General features: G+C 40.1%; 1 protein-coding gene across 1 annotated transcript in view; it reads right to left on the bottom strand.

Annotated features, from left to right (window-relative positions):
• Positions 1–27,179, bottom strand: part of LOC149792494 (kinesin-like protein KIF3B) — a 110,435-nt gene that overhangs the window by 59,114 nt on the left and 24,142 nt on the right. The window contains exons 8-11 of the mRNA XM_089971082.1: positions 11,333–11,412; positions 6,606–6,675; positions 5,250–5,342; positions 2,531–2,663 (exon numbers count right to left, since the gene is read on the bottom strand). Coding sequence (XP_089827208.1) covers positions 2,531–2,663; positions 5,250–5,342; positions 6,606–6,675; positions 11,333–11,412 — 376 coding nt within the window. The remainder of the gene's footprint in view (positions 1–2,530; positions 2,664–5,249; positions 5,343–6,605; positions 6,676–11,332; positions 11,413–27,179) is intronic.

The raw sequence follows: 27,179 nt of genomic DNA, 5'->3' as shown, positions 1-27,179 counted from the left end.
GGAAAGACTGATTAGTCAAATCTTTCCTCCTCTAATAGAAGTTCACCCTCTCAACTGTGGCCTTCCAAAAGAAAGGTGTACATCTGATGCCCCTGAGATAACAAATGGGACCGGTGGAACAAAATGTGAATCCCTGAAAGAGGTAGGGGGTCGGGCATCATCTTTAAGGTCCAACTAAGCCTCTGCAAAACAACCTAATCAGGCATTTACTGGGATTTTGGGAAGAGAGGATATAACTCCCAGGGAGCAATTGCCTCCTTCTAGGGAAAATGACAAGGTGGAAATGTCTTTTAAACTGGGACTGATTATGATTCTATTTGTTAAAAAGGATCCAGTGAGATGGGTTCCTCCAGGAGCTCATCTGCATCCACAACTATCAACAGCTCACCATCTTATCTTTTCATTAGAAGGGTGAGGATAGAATATTTTGTCATCTCCATCATGAGAGAGGGAAACCAGGGGTTCATTGTCTCTCTTGTGAAAGGGACTGCTAAGGAAGGAATTGGCACTTCCTCTTCATTTCCCACAATAATGAAACCTGAAGATGCTGGGAAGATCTAAAGCATTATCAGTCTACTGATCCTAGAAGTCACAGAAAAGTGATTCATGCTGATGTTCCCAATAGGGACTGAACTGAAACATACAGAAAGGGGGGATACTGAATTGTGCACATGGCCATCAGTGGTATGCATTGGTCCGCTGTGTTTGGCAACCAGCTTTCAGTGCTCTGTGATCAGTAACCCAAGAAAGAAAATGGAAGATTTTCACCATTTACCATACCTGGTGATGGGCATCTAGTGCCAGTCTTTGGTAACTGCTACTACATAATAAGGAACCTGATAGCAAAAATGGCAGATCATTACAATATGCCATACTTAGTGATCGGTGTCTGGTATCAAGTGATTAATGTTGGTGCCTGGTGATCAGCACCCAGTACTTGGTGACTTGGTGATTGTTGCCAGGTGCCTGGTGACACACTCAATGAATATCACCTGGGATATCAGTCAGATACCAGCACCTGCTATCCGATGGCCAGTACATGGTACCTAGTGAACAGTCACCGCTCTAGGACTGTTACAAAACACACTTCCCACTAACTGGTGCCCAGTTCCCAGCGCCTGGTCACAGATCCTTCAAGCCACATAAAAGTCATCCATAGTGGTGTGATCAGAGAAAAAGCCATTGACTCAGCTCACCAATGGATGCTGGGAGCCCCTAAGCTCCAAAGGGTTGAACTTATCAAACTGAGGGAGGTTATCAAACTGAAAAAATGGGGGCATGATCTCCACAGGGATTTAATAGAAACATACAGAAAGGGAGGTTATCAAACTGATCCTTTCAGCAAGACTGGTGGTTAGAACTCTGTACCAGGTCCAAAAACCAACATCCAGTGCTCAACATATATGGTGATCAGTATTCAGTGACTGGCACTCTGTGTTTGGCAGCCAGTGCTTAGTGACCCGAGACCCCCCCAAAAATGGACATATGGCATCTTACACCATATACAGTACTCATGTGTCTGTCTTTGGCAACTGCTGCTAGGTGATCATTGGCCTGAGATAAAAAACATGGAAGATCACTACTATACACCAAACCAGTGATCAAAACCGTGTGCCAGGTACTCAGTGACTTGGTGAATATCATTGGGGACATAACCCTGTGACTAATGCCTGGTGTCCAAAACCTGATGCACCAGTGCCCGATATATGCTGATCACTGACAGATCTTCTATGTCATTAGACACATTTCCCAGTCCTCAGTTTCTGGTCCCCCTGTACCCAGTGACTGGCGATAGATCTTTGGTGACTGTCAATGAACAGATTACATGCTGACTGATGCCTAGTACCAGGTACTTGGGCAATAACTGGTGAGATGACTGCCTCATTGGAAAGTCTCTACTCTGGAAACTCGACTAAGATGAATGAGTTTTTCCTTTCATTAAAGGTCTTGAAGTGTGATATGGTGACTGCGTTCCCCTTGTGTCAGGAAGGATGAAAGTCATTATTTTGGGGGTCTGGCCACTTCCCTCTGCCTTATGCCTGGAAGTGCTGATTATTACTTTCTATGAGATTCCACCCAACTTCCATTCCCAAATGGAATGCAATTTCTTAACTCCAGACACATCTCTCACTGGTTGGTGATTTCCCTACATCAGGATGTGCTGTAATCCTCTCCTAGGAATGGTGGAAGTCTCCAAAGTAGATGAAGAAAAGTTGTAAAAAATATGAGCAGATAATGTTTTACTACTATTCAAACTTTAACCAAAACCAAGGTTGATGGAATGAGTGAAGCCTATACTAAAGTAGGTGAGACAACAATTAGACATGTTGAGGATACATTATGACCCTGCCAATATCATATAATTAATTTAGGAAGATGCAATGGCAAACTTCTAACTAAAAAAAAATGTCATATGGGAAATTGAGCTAAACATTGAACTGAATTCTATCAGACAGACAAGGGTAACAGTATATGCCTCCAAATGTGATTACAAAACAACAGAACATAACCCACAGGGTAAATTAAATACCTTGAAGAAGCCTAGTCAATTTGGAATCTCTGTAAGGAATGTGTGTACTCTTTCCATCAACCAGAGCTGATATTACATTGCCAAGGGCTGATAATGATAAATTGATCTTGGTGGCTTCTTTCAAGCGGTCTCCCTGAAAATGATAACAAGTATTTTACAACATGCAGTATCACACCTGTCACATTTAAGGCAAAGGGTAAAACTGTACCAAAACTTCAACTGAAAACAGCAAATGATGCAGAAGATATGACTTTCCAAAACAGAATCATAACATTAAAGATAAAGTCAACTACAAAAATCAGGAATACATCTCTCTTTGATATGGTTTTACCAGTTAATGATATTAATCAAAATTACGTATTTTACACAGTTTAATACAGTTTAATACTTCTCAACATGCAATATGGCACAAAAATTTAATCAGGTCAAAACTTCTTTGACAAACTATTATTGTTCTCCACCTAAATCTATAGTGGCATCTGCCCTACAATAGCCTTCACTTTATAGTGCCCTTTTAGCCCATCTCCTCTGCCCTACAATAGCCTTCACTTTATAGTGCCCTTCTAGCCCCTCACCTCTGCCCTACAATAGCCTTCACTTTATAGTGCCCTTCTAGCCCCTCACCTCTGCCCTACAATAGCCTTCACTTTATAGTGCCCTTTTAGCCCCTCTCCTCTGCCCTACAATAGCCTTCACTTTATAGTGCCCTTCTAGCCCCTCACCTCTGCCCTACAATAGCCTTCACTTTATAGTGCCCTTTTAGCCCATCTCCTCTGCCCTACAATAGCCTTCACTTTATAGTGCCCTTCTAGCCCCTCACCTCTGCCCTACAATAGCCTTCACTTTATAGTGCCCTTCTAGCCCCTCACCTCTGCCCTACAATAGCCTTCACTTTATAGTGCCCTTCTAGCCCCTCACCTCTGCCCTACAATAGCCTTCACTTTGCCTCTTTCTATATCATTAAAATACCTATTTAAAACTGTAAAAAAAATTATTCTTCATAATATTCAGTTCTATATCCCTTGTAACTGGACCAGTCCATGAAACATGATATGGACTGCCTAAAATGCTTCTGCATACAAGTCACACGCAGCATGCAGGGTGATATAGGATGCTAAATTACTTCTCTGTACTTGCTTACTTGTGCACATTCTATACAGAGCTGCCAACCCTCCAGAGCCGCAATTAGTGAATAAAGGGATATAAATTAGCTAGCTCCATTAACTTTGATGGCCAGTACCACATTATATGAAAATCCCCAAATAAAACTAAATCATATTATTTACACTGATTACATCTACAAATTTATTGCAGACAAATTTACTGATATACACAAACTGTCTGTCATAATATGATGCTGGTCAGACTTCCTTAACTGGGCCGTGGTAAATTTGTTTTCTAAACAGTTCAGGCTTCTTGACTACTGTTTAATCTTGGTGACTAAAATTGTTGCAAATTTTCAGCACCTAAGTAGGCACTAAAGTTTGTCTTATTTATCCAAACAGTAGGAAATACTCATTCACTTGTCACTGTTGCTGATCTCCAACTGAGAAAGGCAGGTTATATTCAACAAGAAAACTCACAAACAATGCTTCAGCATTGGTAGCTTGCAGAACTTTAGTAGTTGGCTTAAAATACGCCAGAGCTGAAATTTTCTGTGGGTGCTCTTAATTTTCCCTATATCTATATGATTTTTTCTAGCAGTGTGCTTGCTTTTTCACATCATTCTGCCACATACCCACATATATTTTACTATATAGTACATGTACGATAGGTAAACTGTAAGCAATGATACAAACACCTGTGTACATTCCCAATTCTAAAATTCGTGGCACACTACTGTGTGAAAAGTATAATGTCCATCAATGTTTCAAAGGCCAATTTTTGGTGTACTCCAATCATTTGCCTTGGAGGTGAAAACATTTCAAATGTAGTGTAGCTTAATGATGAAACGATATTAATCCAGAAGATGAAACGTCAAATGATAAACGATTAGTAGTGTTGGCACATGCATGGCAAAATATGAAGACTAGCAAATTATGATATATGCTAATCTTTCAATATTTAAAAGAAATTACAGTCGCTAATAGTATGTATATGTGCCATTTACAAAAATCAGCTGGGCCCCAGTTTTGTTCACAAGCATTTGCAAAACTTCTGTTCTGGATATAGATTATAAACTTTACAATGCTTGCTAGAGGGCAAACTGTAACAATTGGATACAGCTCTAATACTATTAGAAATATGGGACTGTTATTGGCATCAGTGACCACTGCCGCTATTTTGACCAGCACTTAATGGGATAAAGTTATTTTATTACCGATTTAAGCAGATTGAGATTTTGGGAATTCATGATTTTTTTGTATGCGGCATGAATCCGTGAATTGCTATCTCGAGTCGTGAAATTCATGCCAAACTTGTGAAGGTTGGCAGGTCTGTCTATATAATATAAAATTCATTTCAAGGTAGCTCACATCTAAATTGTATGATTTATATGTGCAATCTCTGAAGCCTCATGTCGAAAGTCACGTAACGGATAAAGTAAGGCTTAACCATGAGGCCAAAGTAGGCTAAAACCATGTGATCTTCAATTTTACATTTTTAAAGGTAATGACTACATTTGATGGCAGATTAAAATAATCTGTATAAAACTGAAAGGATAATTGAAAATTTTTATACATTTTGAAAGGGAAAATATTTTACAGAATTTAAAACATACTGTTGCCCCAGTCTTTGCCTGCCTTTCGCTTCCTGCCAAGTCAACAAGATTGAGTCGTCCCACACGAATATGGTTCTCTCCATCCTCCTGCAACTATTAAGTACAAATGTAATGAATGACAAATACTCAAAGTGCAAAGAAGAATATTGATATATGGTATATGTTGGTGATCATGTCACTTTAAACACTTAATCTCACAATTCATACATCATCAAAGCAGCAATATTTCTAACTTAAAAGTTCATTCTAATTTTTTGAACAAAAAACAAAACAAAACAAAAGAACAATTAATTGGCAGCTGGCTGTAGATAGAGGAAGATTGGTGGTCAATAAACAATATTACCCCCAGCAAATAAATGTTTTTTCTGATCTCAGCTTGTCTTTCAAACCCAAACATATGTCATGGAATTGACATAAGTACCTTTCCCAATGATACACTGAAACAGCAGACCTTGGCTGGCTTGGGCAGGAATCAAACCCACAAACCTTGGTTTACAAGTCCAATGTGCTACCAATTGAGCTACCCATTGCTATTTATATCTATAAGGTGTTTTTAACTTTTGTCCATGATTGTAGATTGTAAGGGTCATTTGTAACGAACATATTACATAACTAACTTTTGTTCATTATTGTAGATTATGCTTCAAGATAATGATCATTTGTAAACAACATGTTTACTTGGACTGAAGTTCCTTGGAAAAACCTTAGTCTACCTGATCTTTGTCAGGTAGTTTGACCTGACCTTGTTTATGAATTTGATGGTACAATGCATTTTTGTTGTGTTATACATCAGGTGATAGTCTATATATAAGTTTGAAGTAAAAAAAGATTATTTCATTCTTACTTAAAGCTCAGCTTTAAAATCCTTGTTAGCTGTGTTTAGTTATAATTTGAGAGGAATCACTTATTTAAAAATTATTCACTGGAATTACAAAGTGATCCAAATATTTTGGACTAAATCATTATTTTGGGATTATTGTGAATTCACTGAAAGACATTCTGGATTTTATCACATTGATACATTAAAATTATTAGCACACCAGCTCATTCAAGGCTACTGGAAAATCGGCACATTCAATACTGGAATTCATTCAGAACACTATCATTTCATAATTGTGATAGAAATTTTTAAGATTATCTGAGAATTTATTCATAATAATGTAAGTTAATTTTAAATTTTCACATTGTGTTCTAGGGAAATAAATTATTTGTTGAATGTTACTAAACTTCTTGGTTTTGCTTTTTAACTGTTACTTAGTTTAAGATCGTAATACCCATACGGACAAATTAGCAAGAATACATTACAAGTATTGCAATATAGACAATAATTAGACAAATAAAAAGAAATTTGCTTACCTCACAACACTCTATTGTTATGATAAAGATGGCATGAGACCTTGAGCTATGTTCATTCATATTGGTGGCTCTGAAAATAAAAAGATACCACTTTTTAAAACCACATGCACATATACCTTCATGTTGGTAAGAGGTCTGCACATCAGTGTCTACCAATCCACCACTATCACTGTCCAATTCCCTCTTAAGACGCAATTTCTCCTCTTGTGTATTTTTTTTGTTGTTCCCGATTAAGTTGTAAAGAACCAAAAGGCTTTCAAACCAGGATTTTTTATGTCCAATTTGGTGAAATTTCGTCGTTTGGTTCTTAAGAAGAAGTCAATAGATCTTACTCCACTTTTACTCAATCAGACATATTTCATACTCAATTGGAATCACATATATCAATTCTTTATACAGAAGGCTTCGATAAAATTTGGTCAAATTCTGTTCAGATGTTTGAGAAATCCTTTAAAGGTTCCTGTTGATACTTCTGATGGAGATTGGTATTACCAGAATTAGAAACACAAACTACATTTTGTGAAAGAGAATGTACAGCTTTAAGCATGGAGGAATTCAAAATCCCCTATGTCAAATATTCTAACACAAAATCTTAATATCAACACCTCCTTCTTGCTGCCATTGAAAAAAAACTTGTACATGCATGCTTCCATTATTAAATGCGGGCTCTCTGCATACACAGATGGAAGGTGAGCAGAAAGAAAGGGTACCTGTTGTTACAAAGATCACCCATGTACATATGGATCTCAGAATGATACAATCTGTAAAACAGTCCACTTATGTCAATGCATATTTGTTTACATATATATTCAGTGATATTTGACCCCGCTGATAAGGAAAAACAAAACGTAAAAAAAAAATCTTTGTGCTCTGCTAAGTAGGCCCCAAAGACTTCAAGACACAGTACTTAAGTACTAGTAACAAACACACGATTTATCAAAAAATGCAGTTAAATCATCTCCTTAACTAGAGAAGATGTGTAAGAGCAACAAAAAATAGGCTATTTTACGTTAAGATGAATCTTCCTGGCATCCGTAAACACTGTTCAAGTGTATTTTAAAAATAATTAATATTAATTTGCATGCACATGAATTTGTAATATATTGGGTTAACCATCAAGAACTGACACCTTTTTGGGAAGGATGAGCTCACATACCTTTGTCAGATGGTGGACTTTAAACTCATAGTAGGGTCAAATTAAGACAGGAAAAAAATAATATTAATGTCAGGTAGGTATTGTATACAAATAGAGATCTTTATATTCTGATCAACATTGTGCAAACACTTAATTTAGGAAGAACCTTCCTTTAAAAAGTTCTAAGAATAAACAGATTTATTATGTAGGTATACGTCCATATAAGTTTTGCAAAGTCTGAATTTGTCTGAATGTGTAAAAATTTTATAACCTATAGTACCACAAGAAGCTTACCCCACTGATCTGTTTTGATACCTCAAGTGCCACAAGAAGCTTACACAACTGATCTGTTTTGATACCTCAAGTGCCACAAGAAGCTTACTCCACTGATCTGTTTTGATACCTCAAGTGCCACAAGAAGCTTACCCCAATGATCTGTTTTGATACCTCAAGTGCCACAAGAAGCTTACCCCAATGATCTGTTTTGATACCTCAAGTGCCACAAGAAGCTTACCCCAATGATCTGTTTTGATACCTCAAGTGCCACAAGAAGCTTACTCCACTGATCTGTTTTGATACCTCAAGTGCCACAAGAAGCTTACTCCACTGATCTGTTTTGATACCTCAAGTGCCACAAGAAGCTTACTCCACTGATCTGTTTTGATACCTCAAGTGCCACAAGAAGCTTACCCCAATGATCTGTTTTGATACCTCAAGTGCCACAAGAAGCTTACCCCACTGATCTGTTTTGATACCTCAAGTGCCACAAGAAGCTTACTCCACTGATCTGTTTTGATACCTCAAGTGCCACAAGAAGCTTACCCCAATGATCTGTTTTGATACCTCAAGTGCCACAAGAAGCTTACTCCACTGATCTGTTTTGATACCTCAAGTGCCACAAGAAGCTTACTCCACTGATCTGTTTTGATACCTCAAGTGCCACAAGAAGCTTACCCCAATGATCTGTTTTGATACCTCAAGTGCCACAAGAAGCTTACCCCAATGACCTGTTTTGATACCTCAAGTGCCACAAGAAGCTTACTCCACTGATCTGTTTTGATACCTCAAGTGCCACAAGAAGCTTACTCCACTGATCTGTTTTGATACCTCAAGTGCCACAAGAAGCTTACTCCACTGATCTGTTTTGATACCTCAAGTGCCACAAGAAGCATACCCCAATGATCTGTTTTGATACCTCAAGTGCCACAAGAAGCTTACTCCACTGATCTGTTTTGATACCTCAAGTGCCACAAGAAGCTTACTCCACTGATCTGTTTTGATACCTCAAGTGCCACAAGAAGCTTACCCCAATGATCTGTTTTGATACCTCAAGTGCCACAAGAAGCTTACTCCACTGATCTGTTTTGATACCTCAAGTGCCACAAGAAGCTTACCCCAATGATCTGTTTTGATACCTCAAGTGCCACAAGAAGCTTACTCCACTGATCTGTTTTGATATCTCAAGTGCCACAAGAAGCTTACTCCACTGATCTGTTTTGATACCTCAAGTGCCACAAGAAGCTTACCCCAATGATCTGTTTTGATACCTCAAGTGCCACAAGAAGCTTACCCCACTGATCTGTTTTGATACCTCAAGTGCCACAAGAAGCTTACTCCACTGATCTGTTTTGATACCTCAAGTGCCACAAGAAGCTTACTCCACTGATCTGTTTTGATACCTCAAGTGCCACAAGAAGCTTACCCCACTGATCTGTTTTGATACCTCAAGTGCCACAAGAAGCTTACTCCACTGATCTGTTTTGATACCTCAAGTGCCACAAGAAGCTTACCCCAATGATCTGTTTTGATACCTCAAGTGCCACAAGAAGCTTACCCCAATGATCTGTTTTGATACCTCAAGTGCCACAAGAAGCTTACCCCAATGATCTGTTTTGATACCTCAAGTGCCACAAGAAGCTTACCCCAATGATCTGTTTTGATACCTCAAGTGCCACAAGAAGCTTACCCCAATGATCTGTTTTGATACCTCAAGTGCCACAAGAAGCTTACCCCAATGATCTGTTTTGATACCTCAAGTGCCACAAGAAGCTTACTCCACTGATCTGTTTTGATACCTCAAGTGCCACAAGAAGCTTACTCCACTGATCTGTTTTGATACCTCAAGTGCCACAAGAAGCTTACCCCAATGATCTGTTTTGATACCTCAAGTGCCACAAGAAGCTTACCCCACTGATCTGTTTTGATACCTCAAGTGCCACAAGAAGCTTACTCCACTGATCTGTTTTGATACCTCAAGTGCCACAAGAAGCTTACCCCAATGATCTGTTTTGATACCTCAAGTGCCACAAGAAGCTTACTCCACTGATCTGTTTTGATACCTCAAGTGCCACAAGAAGCTTACTCCACTGATCTGTTTTGATACCTCAAGTGCCACAAGAAGCTTACCCCAATGATCTGTTTTGATACCTCAAGTGCCACAAGAAGCTTACCCCAATGACCTGTTTTGATACCTCAAGTGCCACAAGAAGCTTACTCCACTGATCTGTTTTGATACCTCAAGTGCCACAAGAAGCTTACTCCACTGATCTGTTTTGATACCTCAAGTGCCACAAGAAGCTTACCCCAATGATCTGTTTTGATACCTCAAGTGCCACAAGAAGCTTACTCCACTGATCTGTTTTGATACCTCAAGTGCCACAAGAAGCTTACCCCAATGATCTGTTTTGATACCTCAAGTGCCACAAGAAGCTTACCCCAATGATCTGTTTTGATACCTCAAGTGCCACAAGAAGCTTACTCCACTGATCTGTTTTGATATCTCAAGTGCCACAAGAAGCTTACTCCACTGATCTGTTTTGATACCTCAAGTGCCACAAGAAGCTTACCCCAATGATCTGTTTTGATACCTCAAGTGCCACAAGAAGCTTACCCCACTGATCTGTTTTGATACCTCAAGTGCCACAAGAAGCTTACTCCACTGATCTGTTTTGATACCTCAAGTGCCACAAGAAGCTTACTCCACTGATCTGTTTTGATACCTCAAGTGCCACAAGAAGCTTACCCCACTGATCTGTTTTGATACCTCAAGTGCCACAAGAAGCTTACTCCACTGATCTGTTTTGATACCTCAAGTGCCACAAGAAGCTTACTCCACTGATCTGTTTTGATACCTCAAGTGCCACAAGAAGCTTACACAACTGATCTGTTTTGATACCTCAAGTGGTACAAGAAGCTTACACAACTGATCTATTTTGATACCTCAAATTCCACAAGAAGCTTACCTCACTGATCGGTGTTGATACCTCAAGTGTCACAAGAAGCTTATCCCATTGATCTGTTTTGATACCTCAAGTGTCAAAAGAAGCTTACCCCACTGATCTGTTTTGATACCTCGTGTCACAAGAAGCTTATTCCACTGATCTGTTTTGGTACCTCAAGTGCCACAAGAAGCTTACCCCACTGATCTGTTTTGATGCCTCAAATACCACAAGAAGCTTATCTCACTGATTTGTTTTGATACTTCAAGTGTCACAAGAAGCTTACCCCACTGATCTGTTTTTATAACCATAGTGCCACAGGAAGCTTACCCCACTGATCTGTTTTTATAACCATAGTGCCACAGGAAGCTTACCCCACTGATCTGTTTTGATTACCAACATTCATCACATGTTCAATCTCCTTCACACTCTTTGTTACAAATGAGGACAGGTCCTGTGGAAGAAGAATCCAAATAAAAATAAAAATTAAATGGCAAGATAAATTTATATGTATGTTAATTGGTTTGAATTTGAACAAAAGATGAGAAAAAATCTGTAAAACAGTAAACACTAGGAAACTGGAAATTAACTACGATGATTAGGACTTATTCTGTTGACATGTATAATACATGCCCATATCAGTAGAATATTGTGCAAAAACATGACTAGAGACATTTATTTTAATAATCAATAGTTCCATGGAACATACAGCTCTACATTATTATAATGTCATAGCTGGGGTAACTGCTAACTATCTCACATACAGAACCATTGGCCAAAGTTCACACTGTCGCTATTGGACCCAACATGTAAATGCCTGCACTCTGGTAAATGGCTTGGCCAAATTCACATTGTCGCTATTGGATCCAACAAGTAAATTTCTTCATTCTGGTGCACCAAAGTTCAAACGCAAAAGTATGAAAAGGTAATGCGAAACTGCTCTCATGATGTCATCAAAAGAGACTAAGATGTAGCAATAGCCCAAACTTCACGGAACAATTCATATGGAAAAAATGATGTGTGCCAAATATCAGAGACACCCTTGTGATGCTGAAAGAGAAGATTCTGATAGACCCTTCTCTGTTTAGAAGAAGCAAAATTAAACTGTAATACCCTAACTGGTCAAATGAGATTATCTTGATCATCCCTAGTACAGATAAGACTGTGACAGGAAATCTCAAAAGGAATTAGAGCTAATGAAGGTAGCTGATTGCCAAAATTCATGGTTAACAAAGTAGAGAAGCAGAATCACAGTTACCACTGAACTGCAAACGACTCTTTTCTATTTAAAAAGCATAAAGCTCACTCCTTTCCCAGGCAATGTCAAAGGAGAGGAGAAAGACTGTTTTAAGATTCTTGAAGGAAGCTTTGCTCAAAGGTTCATAAAGTGGCAGTTCAGATAATGCCCAAAGAACAAATGAGTGAGATAGTTGTCTCTCAAACTCAAATGACGATATCAGAAATGTGAAGGTCCTATCCAATGCCAGAAACAGTTGAGAACTTGAGTGTTAGTTACCTATGCCCTACATCCCTTACTAGACGAAACAGTAACATTCTCTTTCCTTGAAAAAGATAAGAAAGTCTGCAACTGCATTTAAAGTTGGACAGCTAGGATCAATGCATTTACTGAAGCACAGAATACAGAAGAGATCCACTCTCCATGGTAAATTTTGTAAGTAGGTTGCCACCTAGCCTGGGTGATACAGTTGGCAATATTGCTTGAAATTTGATCTTGGAAGACTGATCATTTGAGATAAGCCAAACATAAAGATGCATAATCTGGTTGTGTAGGATATGCTCTGTGCTGCAACAGCAGGTTCCTCCACTCAGGTAGGTTCATCTAACTACAGATTGAGTAGGTTTTTTAAACCCTAACTGAGCTCAGGAGGTTCTGACTTGGTGCAGAATCTTCTGAATTATTTTGAAAGGTGGGAAGAGGTACAGACAATTCCACTTAGCTAAACCATTTACCACCTAGACTCTCTCATCTAGTACTTTAAAAAAGGAACTTGCTGTTCACTCTCATAGTGAACAAGTTCATTACTAGTTTATATCACAAAACAAAAAGGGGTGCAAGACCATCCCATGAGGATCACATTGCCCTGTCTGGACAAGCTGTTGGCCAAAATATTCTTTTTTGCCCAGTTAAGGATTTCAGAGGAAGAAGTGAGGTCAAATGGAAAAAGCCCAAAATTGAAATAACTCTTGGACAAGATAAAACTAGAGCTATTTTCTGTGAGTTGAGAAGATGGGGATGTGAAGGTATGCATCCTGCAGATCTATGGAGACTGCCTTAGACCTAAGGAATTATGGCATTCCTGACTAAGGCTGTACTATCCTTCCTGAAGAAAAAATTCCGGAAGAAATTTGTTAAAGGCAGAAAGATTTATGATGAGTTGAAAATTTCTGCTGTTTCCAACACCAAAAAGATCCAGGAGTCGAACCCAGAGTTTGGTCAACATTTGACTTCTCCCTTCTGCAGTGTGTACCTCTGCCAGAGAATGTTCCAAGAAGCAAAGATGGTATCCCTCCTTTACAGTAAATCTGACCCATACATCATCCATGACATCCAATTAAACTTATGGGAAACTGGGAATAGGAAGATGCTGCAGAGAGCTTGCAGCTCCCTAAAGCTAACAACCTTCCCCCTTAGGGAATGGGAAGGAATCAGAAGACTTCCTTCCTTGGCTTCAGCAGCAGGGAGGGCGAATCCTACAAGCTACTTTTCCGAGACACCCCTTCCACGGAAACTTTTCCCGATAGAAGCGTTATTTCGACGAAATAACACTTTTATTCAGAAAACGAGACAAAAAAAAAATGTCCTTGAAAATGTTTTGTATTTCCGCTGATATAACGCGAGTTACTTCAATAAATCCGACTCGTATCCGACATAATTTCCACGGTGAGGTATCATCGAAAAATCAGGTGTAGTTTGCGCCCTCCCTGCTGCTCTACGAAGACGAAGATTTCCAAGGAAACATTTTTATGTTAGCGGAATTAAATCATTGACAAATAAATAATGGCAAATATCGGAGAAGCACTTACTACTAGATTAGCTCGAGAACGTCTCGAAGCAATTCAGAAATTTCTTCCTGTCCGTGATAGTGTCAGACAAAAATTACAACTAAGACAGCAAGCACGGGAAGGCTTTGCAGAATCCGCGGAGGAATTATTTAAACCCGTGACCAAAGCTACTGAAAAATCCGCAGCTGTTACCAAAGAGGCTTTAATAGAGCAAAGGAAAATTTTACAGGATATTTCAGCTGGACTTAAACCCGGGCCTCCACCCGATGAAGTTGTTGTGTCAGTACCTACTGGTAAGCGAGTAACAGGGAGAATTACTGACCCCGCCAAAAGATTTACGCCGAATTATATTGAACTTCTTAAAAATGTACCAGAAGAGAAATTGCCTGAGACAATACTGTTAGGATTGATTAAAAGAGATGTGTCTTTAAACCCAGAACACGGTTCTATGACAGATGATAATTTTATCAAATATTCGTATCGTATACGTGAAAATAAAAAACAAATCAGCAGGGACGATACAAAATACGATAGACTTGTAGATGCTATACGTAAACTTGAAATTCCACCATCGCAACCTCAAGAAGAAAAATCACCGTTGCAACACACACAACGACAACAATATCCTTCACGGCGAAGAGCAATAGATCCTGACCTAACTCCGTTAAGTGAATACGAGGCTGCATCTGAAGGAAGTCCGCGGGGCCAAAAATTCAAACAAACTAGGTCGCCGATAATTAGCTTAACAACATCTTCTGAAAGTTTGCCTCAGGACATTTTATCCCCAAGAATTGTACCATCAACAGGGGAGGGTTTAGGATCCGGTTTTATTGCCTGCCCTAATAATATCATCGATGATGTATCACGGTTGGAAGTTCTCATCGGAGGAAGACGTGCCGGAAACAACTCTCCGGAAATTATAAATGAAGCCGCAGATATCTGTCAGAGACTATTTCAGCGTGGCATTATGGATATCGGCGTTTACCGGGGGCTCATTGATGAACTCGCAGACGGTTACCACAGCGACTAATAATTAAATTTGCTAGCAAATTCAGTTAGATAAACAATAATTAAATAAAATGATACTACACGATTCTTTTCGCAGACCAAGAAGTGTCAGAGTAGTAAACTCACGATTACCAGTATACGAGGTTGTTTACGGAGATGGAGTCGGTGATGTTGTTAGGGATTTAGTCACAAGAATCGCTCCGAAAGCTGGACCGTTAGCAAAACAATTCGCGATGAAAGCCGCTGATGTTGTCAAGGATAAAGCCATTGGCACTGTTGGTAGTCTTGCCGGGAAAGCATTTCAATCAATTAAGGATCGACTAGCACAGCTGATACGAAAAAAAAACCCAGTCGAGAGGTTGGTGCCAGTAAAACTACCATCCACTGAAGCTATGCCGGCAAATGTTAGTAGCGTAGTAAATAAGGCCGTAAATCAGAAATTAGCTGAGATCGCAACGACAGGAATTACCTCCAAAGCGTTGCAAGATAGTGTAACTGCTAATTTGATAGCTGGTAGTGGTTTCCGGCAACGATAACATTTTAATTAGACCATCACAAATAATAATAATGTTTGTGCGAAAATCCAATAACGCGTTTGATATGTCCAAACCAGTACTTAAAGATGATTCTGTACGTGATTTTCAATATTATTCTTATGAAGCACGTAATCCTAACCAACGCGGAAGAATTGAACTACAGGTCCAGGATACAAGTAGATACTTCTTGCCCGCTGAGGCCTTCATCGAAGTTGAAGGTAGGCTTTTAAAGAATGATAACACTAACTACGGAATCGGCGACCGAGTTGGATTTGTTAACAACGGCATCATGGCGTTATTTAAATCCGCTATTTATATGATAGATGGAAAAGAAATTGAAACAATTCATGATAACGTCGACGTTGCCACAACAATTCTCGGGTTGGCGAGATACTCGGATGATTACACCAGATCAGCCGGACCATCAATGATGTTTGCAAAGGATATAACCGACAGCCCCGAGAACAGGAATGTAACAATGAATGCTGGTGGTACCGCAGTTGCATCGATGAACGAAAATTTTAATTTGGGTTTTGCAACACGTAGATCGATGTTAAGTGGAGATAAAGAGTTCTCAGGTGTGATTCCATTGTCTCACATCTTTGGATTCTGCAGAGATGTCCACAAGGTCATATTCGGTACCAAACACACAGTTGTACTTGTGCGAAAACCTGATGATAATGACGCTATCTGGCGAGATGCTGCTGTTGCCGCTGGTCAAATAATACTAACTAAACTGTGGTTGTGGATGCCAGTGTTGTCTCCGTCAATCGCCGAAGAACAACGACTGTTGTCTTTCATGAACACGGACGGTAAATCACTGCTATCCTGGAAAACAACAACCACAGACGTTATTCAAGGTGATCACGGCGGGTTGTTTACATGGCATATATCATCGCAACAAGGAGTATCAGCACCACGACATATTTTCATTGCATTTCAACTCCGTGCTAGAATAGGTAGCCAGGAAAGAAATCCAATGGTATTTGATACACTTGGAGTTTCTGAAGTTTCGTTGAGAATAAATGGGCATCAGGAGCCATCTGAGGATATATTAATAGATTTCGAACATCATCGTGTCGCACGCGCGTATCATCGTCTGATGTCATTTATGGGGCGCGACCTTAATGTAGACACTGGCCTGCAAATATCACAGCGAGACTTTATGAGTTTATATCCGATTTATTACTTTTCGCTGGAACATCTTGATCTGGTTAAACAATCTGTTGTCGACCTACATTTCCGAGCTCGTGTAGGTGCTCCTGCTGGTGGTTACAGAGCGATTGCTGTCATACTCTCCGATAAAGCAATGCTGCTTGAAGGTGTTGGCGGACGAATGAGGGTCATCGACGCTCCAATCGAGAATATGTAACGCAATTAAAATCAAACTTAGGATATAATGTCATACAGTCACGTTAATGTCACCTTGACTTCCGGTCAAACGAAGAAATTGCAATCAAAGAACGCAAGCACGTGCGGGACATCAATAACACTAAAACGAGATCAACTTGTTGGTGGTCCAGATAAGCTGTCGTTGACTAATACTCAGCTTAAACATTTTAATAAGGCACTAACAGCAAAAACCGGTGTCCGACTTGATTTCTCTGCTGCAGCTATCAAGGACATGACTAAAACCGGTGGAATATTTCCTCTTCTCGCAGCAATACCAGCGTTGATTGCCGCGGCAGCACCAGCCGTAGCAAAGGCAGCAGCACTTGGTGCAGTTGGAACCGCAGCTGGAATGGCACTAAAGAAAGCAACCGGACACGGGTATAAGAAAAAAAAGGGGAGATCCGCTCGCGGATCAGGGCTAAGACTACCGGGAACTCCCGCATCATGGTATCCAAAAAAATTCTAACGCCGAAACACAAAGTGTCCCCGATGTTGAAGCTTCCAGCTTCTAATTTTGATTTACTCGATGCTGTTAAAAAATTGCGCATAAAACATTTCAGAGGAGTATTTATGCGAGATCAATTACCGCAACAACCGAATAATCCAGAAACTGGCATTATCAATCTCGACAACAAAGATGGTCCGGGAACTCACTGGGTTGCTTACGCGATCGATCCACGTGGAATTATCTATTTCGATTCGTACGGTTTAGCACCGCCAACTGAGTTTCTCAAGTATGTTTCCAGATTTTCTAAGAAATCCGAAGGATTCTCAATTCCAGTGTGGCAGTCGACGTTACCAACACAAACATTAATTGATCCGCCCATTTGTGGAAACGAGGTTTTAAATGTTCTTGATGCAATCTCAAGAAATCCAGCAACTCCTCCGCATCGAGTAGTGTATGAATATACCGCATCGAGAAATGCTAGCGTTTCCAATGCTAGGCATTTTCATGCTCGCATTTGAAAAACAGCAATAAGAATAATGGTGGATATTTACGGAAGACCTTTCACAAGAAAAGTCAAACCAAGCACAGATGCTGATCTCTTAAAATATGCGACCCGAGATGAAGTCGATAATCTTTTGAATATAGCTGGAGTTGACCCAGATGAAGTTGCTATTTTTCAGGACAAGCAGGGAAAACTAAGAACGAGCAACATTAAGTGGAATGATATAATTCGCAGAGTTCTTGGAGCTATCAAGGATAACTTCGTTGCATTTAGTGATGGCGGCCGGATCAAGGACTCGAACATATCAATCGCAAGCATCAAAGACAGTATTGATAAAGGTGTTGATAAATGTGTGAAAAAAACCGGCGACGTAATGACCGGAGAACTCAGCATGAATGGAAACAAAATAACCATTCTAAAAAATCCGGAAGGTCTCGAAGATGCCGCAAACAAACAATACGTCGACGCGCAGCACAAACTCGTTGTTGGCCTAGTCAGCGACAAAGTAACAAAATCCGGCGACGTAATGACCGGCGGACTTGACATGAGCGGCAACAAAATAACCGCGTTAGCGAATCCCGAATCCGACCAGGATGCGTCAAACAAACAATACGTGGACATCGTCAACGGTAAACTAAATACGATGCGGTCAGAGTATGATGTTCACGTGAACGGGTTTAAAAGACTCCAAAGAAACCTTCAAAAAACCAGTGAAACCGTGGATAAGTTCTTTGGGACTCCTCCAGTCGTCGATGTGAAACTCGCTGATGTAAAGAACGACATCAGCACGATCAAACAAACACAGCAGAATATAGTATCGGGTATTCCTGAGATCGTTAACAAAACCAGTCTGATTAAAGTCCCCACTGGAGTTACTCCGGGGCATATCACCAACATCGTATTCACGGTATCATCGGGATTCGCAACATGGTCACGACAAAATAACACTATCAAATATACAGCAACAGCCACCGGTGTTTACAGGTTGTCTGTGTTTTCAGCCGCTAAATTTGAAATCTTCACAACATATCCTTGGAGACATTCCACCGATAAGTATTCCGGGGTTTGCACTGTAATACTAAACAGCGGAACCGAGGAAACATTTATGCTTGAAGCCGAAGACGAGACATTAACAGCAACATCTTACTGGTGGTGTTTGGAATTCGTCGCTGCAACGCCTCAATTGGTTACCGCGTAATTGAAAATCGGCAGCGATTTTTAAATAAATGTCAACGACGCCAGATGCTCAACAATATCGATACAATCAAGTCCGTGAGTGGCAATCTGAGTTAAAAACTGTCATCGAAGTAACCAGTCAAAAAGTAAAAAAATACAAGCGCCGCATAACAGTGCTAGACATCGCGGTTTATTCAGTATCTGCCGTTGTTGCATCCGCGGGAGTAATACTATCAGCGGTCACTCCGGTAACAGCAGTAGTCGCTGCCACGATCTCTGTTTGTGCGACCACAACCACGGCAGGAGTTTTCGGCATCATAGCAAAAAAAATATCCTCGTGTGCTAACACAAAATTACACGATTACACGACAAAATTAAATACAGCCACGACCGCATATCAGAAATTATCATCGCTGATATCATCATCGTTAGACGTGCAAAGTAGCGATGCTGCGTTGATATCAGATTCTGAATTTAAACTAATGTCAGATGCGTACAATGACTATTTGAAAACTAAACAAATAAATAATGTCACTGATGGCAACGCCACAGGAACTGCTTCAACAAATAGTCACAAACACAACACCGGTAAGGACCACAATGATCTCAGTGTCCTCGACGACACCAGAATTCAGCATTAATTTTCCAACTCCAATTCGGGTGAACGAAATCGCGTTGTCGAAGCTCAGTGCGTATCACAGCTGGCCTAATGTCAGAGCGGCATCATTTGGTGATCTGCAGCCAAATAATTCGTTTGTGTTTTCGTGGAAAACCAAAGCCGACTCTGACGAATTCGACTGGGATACAATTACGCTACCCACTGGGAGTTATCAGATCGAAGAAATCAACAATGAGATACAACGCCAAATAAAACGAATCACCGGCAAGGAAGCCAAAATATCTGTGACCGCGCACGAACCAACGCTGTCTGCGGTCATTGAAATCTCAACACCGGGATACGCCGTGGATATTTATAGCAGCTCAATCAGGTCTGTATTAGGATGGCCACGATCCCGACCCGAGGTCGGACCGGATCTACCAAAACCTAAAAAATCGGATTTTATGACCACCAAGGAAGAAATACACGACCTCGCGTACAGCAATTATTTTTCCCTTGCAGATAGATTACTAACAAAAGAAAAGAAAAGGGGGGGAAATCTTAGGGCACCAAATGATATATTCAATTTTTGGAGTGTCGAGGTTCCACGTGATGATGGAACCAACATTGCAGATATTTACAAATTTGATGATATAGAATCTAAATTTTTTATTCCGATCAAGACCGAACATCAACAACAGCTACAATTGTTGCGGGGATATTTTCAAGATTATATTTCCGATACGACAAGACCACGCGGTGACATTATCACAACCATAGAAAAACTAAACAAACTCGCATCCGCGATGGAAATCATAAATCTAAAAATAATTCAGTTGTTGTTGGATCTCGGGGATCCGGATGCGTTTAAGGAGGATCCTCGGAATGTCTTTGGGGAATATGGACAGCAAACTAGATTAGAATTTGCAACCCGATATGGTATTCCCGTGAAGGATATTCCAGATTTTAAATTTCCTGGATATAACGCACCTGCGCTACGAAAATCAGTCCAGGATCTCATCGAGGAATCTTTCGAAGATATTTCTGCCACGTACACGCGAACAAAACCACAACCTGTTATTTTAAGACACGACAACAGTACAGCATCCGATGGCAGACACATCTCACCCGGGATCGTAAATATCACAGATGTTATCGCGGTCAATCTTGTATGTGACGTCATCGATGGCAGTTACAGCGCATCAGATAATACTACGGCGACGCAGGGGTTTATTCTGTATACGTTCACACCAAAAGACCCCCCTGGTTTTCTGATTGTGCAAGAACCAATCAATGTGGTCTATCTGCGGTGTAATAATCCGTGGTTGTCAACGATAAATTTTAAACTCACCAACCAACGGGGGGATTTGTTGGACCTGCGTGGCGAGACTGTCTCCGTGAACTTACTGGTGAAGTCCTAAAATGCTCTGCATGAGAAACTCTTCTTCGACAAGGACAAGTCAACGGATCCATAATAATAGTTTTTTTTCTGCAGTGGTCCACTTTCGTCATCGCGTGCAAATACCCCATCAAAACCAGCATCGTTGGAAACTCGAAGAGTTTCTCGTGCGAGTGCTTAGCACGCAGGCGCGCATTTAAAAAAAACGGTTGTGTATAATGTGTGAATACATTCACGCACGAGTTCATATTCATGATAAGCAAATTCTTTACGAGGCAATAAAAACCGCATTTGGAAACGCTAGCGTTTCTGGAAACTCAAGGAGTTTCTCGGGACAGTATTTCCCCGTTAAAATAATCGTTGACGTGTATGGTGACGAAGACTTCTTGTTAACGTCGTCACAATTAACAGAGCTACAGCAAAATCATATGATCACAGCTTGGTGTCAACGAGAACAGATTATGAACTATTCTCATTGTTGTATTGATGTTGAAACGCTCGAGCAAATCCTGGAAGTCTAAGGACTTCTCATGTAAAACATTTCGAAAACTCTTTGAGTTTCACACTCTGAAAACGCCCTTGAGAAGTCCTTTGGACTTCCAGAGAAATGCTTTGAGTTTCTGGCGATGCTAGCATCGCTCGGGCAAAAAAAATAATACACTTTTTTTTTTACCCGTGGAAATGTGCTTTACATTCCAAGCGGGGGGGGGGGCTAGCGTTCTCAGGTTCTACTTTCACTTTGTGCTGTGAGTCACACGCTATGCGGTTTATACTTCCTTGTCGGCCTCGTAGTCACAAATACTAGTATTTTCGTCAGAAATGCAAGGCATTTCCGTGTCTAGATTCTTTATATAACCTTTTAACCGTCTCACCCTGGTGCTAATTAATTTTCGAGTCTCATACTCGCTTGACAATACAAGACGAATCTTCTCAACTGCACGGCACAGTGGAATAAATTCAGATACCTGATTTTCAGTTATCCCGGCAAGTGATCTGTAAATGCGATCTTGCAAACCCTTAATGAACCTATATCTGGCAGGGAGATTGTTCTTCCCCGATTGTGATAGCTCATTCAGGGATTCAAAATCTGACATAATTGTTTCAGTGTCTAGTAAAATATTAAAACCTCGCTGTTGTAATTCTTTAATTTCAACAAGTATGGTATTTATATTTTCGTGATTCATATTATTATATATTTTTATATTTTTAAATGCATGAAAAATGCTTTGCATGAGCGTGGAAACTCGAAGAGTTTCTCGTGCTAGCATCACCAAAAACAAAAATAAACAGATAGATGATGAGCGGTTATCACTTACTGGGTACTCTTCACCGGCCTACGGTTCTTTCATGAGTCCTTTGTTAGGATTTTTTTTTCTTGGTCTTATATTAGACCTTCGTGTTGTGATTTTTCCCTTAGGCACCTCATGTTACCGTTTATTTTTGGCCAACACTCTTTCTGAATGTTTCTATTGGTGGGCACCCAGGTGACGTAGAGCTTTATGCATCCATCTATCTGTTTATTTTTGGGGGTCACTCACCCCATGAGGAACTTCTAGATCGTCAAATAACGGTCTAGAAGCTCGGGAGGGACGATACAACACAGAACAACCTTTAACCTCTGATTCGAGTGTCATAGCAGGCAAAGGCACAATGAACATGTAATCTTATCCTAAGACCTTATCCTATGACGACACAAACATACACAGGTGGGTCATTTTCTACGGTCAGCAGCGCAAGCAAAACCATCCATTGAATCGACCATTGGATGGTGTAAAAACACCCGCCATTGGCGGATTTAATTTATGGTTTTGCTTGCGCTGCTGACTTTCGATCGACCCAAAGGTCTTAGGGAGCGATTTCGTATATAACCCAACTGTTACTTGCGAGTTGGAAATTCGCTCTAGCAGTGGGCGGGACTTGTTTAAAATATTTTAATTGTATGTTTTCTTAAGCGCGGTCATATAACAAGCACAGAAGAGCAAAACAGTCGGATATATTCAGTAAAACGAGGATATTGTTTGTAAAAAAATATATATTCTACGGTAAATAAATGATTACATGTTATGAACTCGATAAAATATTTTATCAAGGTGGCTTTCTCAAGGGAGCAAATCCTCTGACCAGCAACGACAACTCTGCAAAGCGTTACACACTCGTGGAGGAGTTATCGTCGTTTGTGTCAGCGATAAGAGTTATATAACAGAATGAAATCTTCTGTTTGAGCTTCTTTGAAAATGCTGTTTTGTAGATCCCGGTTGCGACACGCTGTACAACAGGTGAACAAATACCGAAATACCTACCGGCGGCGTTTATTGACTGGAATACAATTTCTTCACCTGTAATTGCGTTTATAGATTTAATAGCTCTTCTTGCAACTGTTTTACAACGCCCTGTGTTACCCAGTAGGCAGTTCTTGCTCTGAGTGACCACGCGAAGATTGTTTATAGAGTTATCAAGTATGTTACCGTTAATGTGATCAATGACAAAACCCTTAGGGATCACTCCAAAGAAACATTCGTAAATAAAACGATGACATAAATACCTCTTTGAGCACGTGGCAGTAAATCTTAAATAACCAGCATTATCAACTGTACCAACTTGTTTCCTCAGCCTGTAGTTTCTCACTATGCCATCTCGGTTTGCCTCATAATTTGGAATAGTTGGATGTGGAACAAATTTTTGTTCGGGGACGAATTCTTGATTCATTATACTATAAGCAAATCATTTGTCTAATTCATAATTTGTCTGAAAACTTATTTATGTAATCACGCTCCGAGAGAGTGTTCGAGTCTGGATTTTTTTTATCATAATACCGTTTTAGTTCTCGATAGCGTTTCCCCCCACACGCTGAACATAATTGCGTTTTTCCTCGTACTCCAATGCCGCATCTGATACACGGTATCGGTCCTAGACTCCCACCGCGGACCTGTTGAGCATGTTGTCCACAGTATTCGCCTCTGCAACGTCTGCTACACGGCGCTGATGAATTTAGTTTAATCCACTTGCATGAGAAATGCTTTGCATTTCCAGAGAAACTCTTTGAGTTTCCGTTCATTATATATAATATTTTTGTCTATTTAAATACTTGTCTTAATTATAATAATGAGTTTTGAAAGACTATCCAGAATAAAACCCGCAGGTTCTCGATTCGATCTTGACCGGTTAACCGCTGATCCACGACGAAGAGAGTTAAAGGAACTGCTTGGTGTTATCAAGAATGCCAAGGAAGAGTTTCGTCGTGATGGTGCCGCACATGTGTGGTCGACATATAAAATTATCCCCGACGCGAGCGTTATCATTGATGCTACCATGAACGATACAATCGCGCGTAACATAATTGGGTATCTCGACGATAGAAGATATTTCATACAGATAAAATTTATTGTCAAAGTGGTCAACGAAAACGACGATGACACGTGGATTATCCGTGATAAAAATGATCCTATCCTTGACATTAAAAGGAAAACTATTTTGTTGAGTAATAATTCTAGACCAGGAATGTTGACGGGGGTTGATATACCGTATTACGCCAGATCGTATCCAGTAACTGCAGTCGTTTACGGAATATATCCGATAAAGAAACCAAGTGTAGATAAACTCACGCCAATGAAAACATCAGTAATGTTAAATTGTGTAGCTGAGCGAGTAATGGAACATTTTAAAAACGCAGCACGTGGAAATGGTCTAACTGAGATCAGAAAAAATAAAATAACAACATGGGCTAATCGAGTCAAAGATACAGGGGCGTCAATTAAGGATGTTGCCGCGCTAGAAAAATTATTAAGATTTCCTATAACGGTATTATCGCTAACAGGCGAGGAATTGTATAAATCGAAATACAACCGTAGTGGAGCTTCAATAACAATTATTGATCATAACAGCCACGCCTGGACGGAATCAGTTAAAATATTTCCACGCGATCGTGTTATAAGGTATTATTCCGCGGGTATTTTTGATTGTATTTATCAAATGAGTAAAACCGATCCGGTATCGGTATGGTTGTTTAGAAGTTCTGAAGTTGGTGATTATGACCAGTTCGTGACCCCGAACGGAGAAATATATAGAACTGCGGAGTTACAAAATGAAATGAAAGCGCTCACAGAAAAATATTCAACTGAGCAAGTTGATCAATTACTAACTAATTGTTTTACTGTTCCAAGTGTTGCCGCACATATAGCACGACAAAAAAATAATTGGAAACCAACCATGAAGAGTTTTCTCGAGAATGTTCAGCAGAGTTGCATCGAATACGGACACGGCGGTTTATGGAATAGTGTATTTGTTAGTGATAATATGGTATCGGTGGATATGATTGCGTGCTATCCAGGAAGTTTTCTTGGCTATGGCGAATGCGCTGAATACTTTAAACGATTTGGACATCCCACAAATTTAATGACAAGAGTAGCTATTAACGGACCTTTACCTGATTTTGACCTGACTGGATTTGCTCGCGTGGAATCGTTCGAATTTGCAACACGGTTACATCCTATTAATTATGCTTGGTTTGGCAGACATTTCCACGAAAGGAAGTGGGTGCCGTTTCCGTTGTTGCGGTTTATGGTTGACAAAACAATACTAACATCTGTTGTTGTCAGTGAGGGGATTATTTGTTACTCAAAACAAACCTCAGTTTGGTTACCATCTCCAACTGATACTGCGTGTTATTCTGACTTAAAATTAAATTATCCTACAGCGTCTGAAGAAGAATTACGCACACTGGCGTATAAACATGATGAGCGCAACTGTAAAGATCTCGGCCGAAGATTGATAGGTAAATTTACTCAAGGTGGAGCATATGATCATAAACGACATCACAGTCGATTAATTATGGATGAAGAAGAATTAAATTTCATTATCGCTGATACTACTGCGAAAGATACATTTTGTAGCCGCGAGGATATAATAATATCATTGCCGGAGATGCCTGGAAAACGATTAGGAACAGTTGTTAGTTATATCGACGGTGATTCAGCTCAGTACACTCATTTGAGATCCTCTATGCTGGCTTATGTTTCTATAAATTTATTGTCGATGGTGAATAGAGTTCCCTTCGTGGTAAGGGTTGCAACAGATTCGTTTTATATTAACGAAGACGATTTAACAGCGTTAGATTTACCAACATCGGATGATCAATGGGGAACATGGCGAGTAAAAAAGGAAGAGTTGCACGCGTACTGTGAATCAGCTGATGTTGAAATTAAAGATGAATATCGTAAATCAACAACCTTGTCGTGGACAACTTTGTCGTTGCCTTCTGTGTACGATCCAATTGCTAGACACAGAACAGTTTATTTGAACGGACCTGGAGGCTGTGGTAAGACAACTCGTGCAATCGAACTATTTCGCGGTTCTGATTTGGTCGTACTAACACCAACACACAGACTTGCCAGAGAAATGATACAACGCGGAGTAAAGGCCTGCACTTATCACGGCTTTTTCAAATACAGCGGCGGTACATGGACTCCTGAGCGAATGGGAACGAAGTATATCCCGGAGAAAATCATCTGGGATGAAATAGACACTGTGCCGCTGGATACATTACAACGGTTCCTGACGTGGTTGTTAACGAAAAATACCGCAGTTGTGATGTGCGGCGATCATGGTCAACCACCACCATTTGTCGGCGAATCTCCCCACGAATGGTTGAGAGGGTTTGTTGATTATTACGAGGAAATGCGTGATGACATCAGAGCGCTTGATGACACATTAAAGGAGTTTAAAAAACTAATTAGGCTACAAACCAATAAAGTCCAATGTGAAATAATGCGTGAAATAATTCCAGAGACTTCATTTGATAACTTTTTAACGGCGTGGAAACCAGATGATTTAATTGTTGCAAGTAGAAAATCAGTCAGAGATACACTTCAGCGGCGACTATTTCAGTTACAGCGGCAGAAATTTCCAACGTTGGAAGTGCCGTTATGTTATAGACCAGATGATACACGATTGCAGAATATTGATGTTGATATTCCCGGAAAACCAGAGAAACAAAATTTAGTATTGAATGATATAGTAACAGTTAACGTCGATGCGGTCGAAGATGCATTAGCAATAAATAAATCACCGTGGACACTAGGATATGCTATGACGATTCATTCAGCACAAGGATTAACTATTTCTGATACAACTGTTTGGATC

This window comes from Sinohyriopsis cumingii, chromosome 9, assembly GCF_028554795.1.
Source record: "Sinohyriopsis cumingii isolate HCF-2022 chromosome 9, ASM2855479v2, whole genome shotgun sequence".
In the NCBI taxonomy this organism is placed as follows: Eukaryota; Metazoa; Mollusca; class Bivalvia; order Unionida; family Unionidae; genus Sinohyriopsis; species Sinohyriopsis cumingii.
This window is presented reverse-complemented; position numbering and strand designations above follow the sequence as displayed.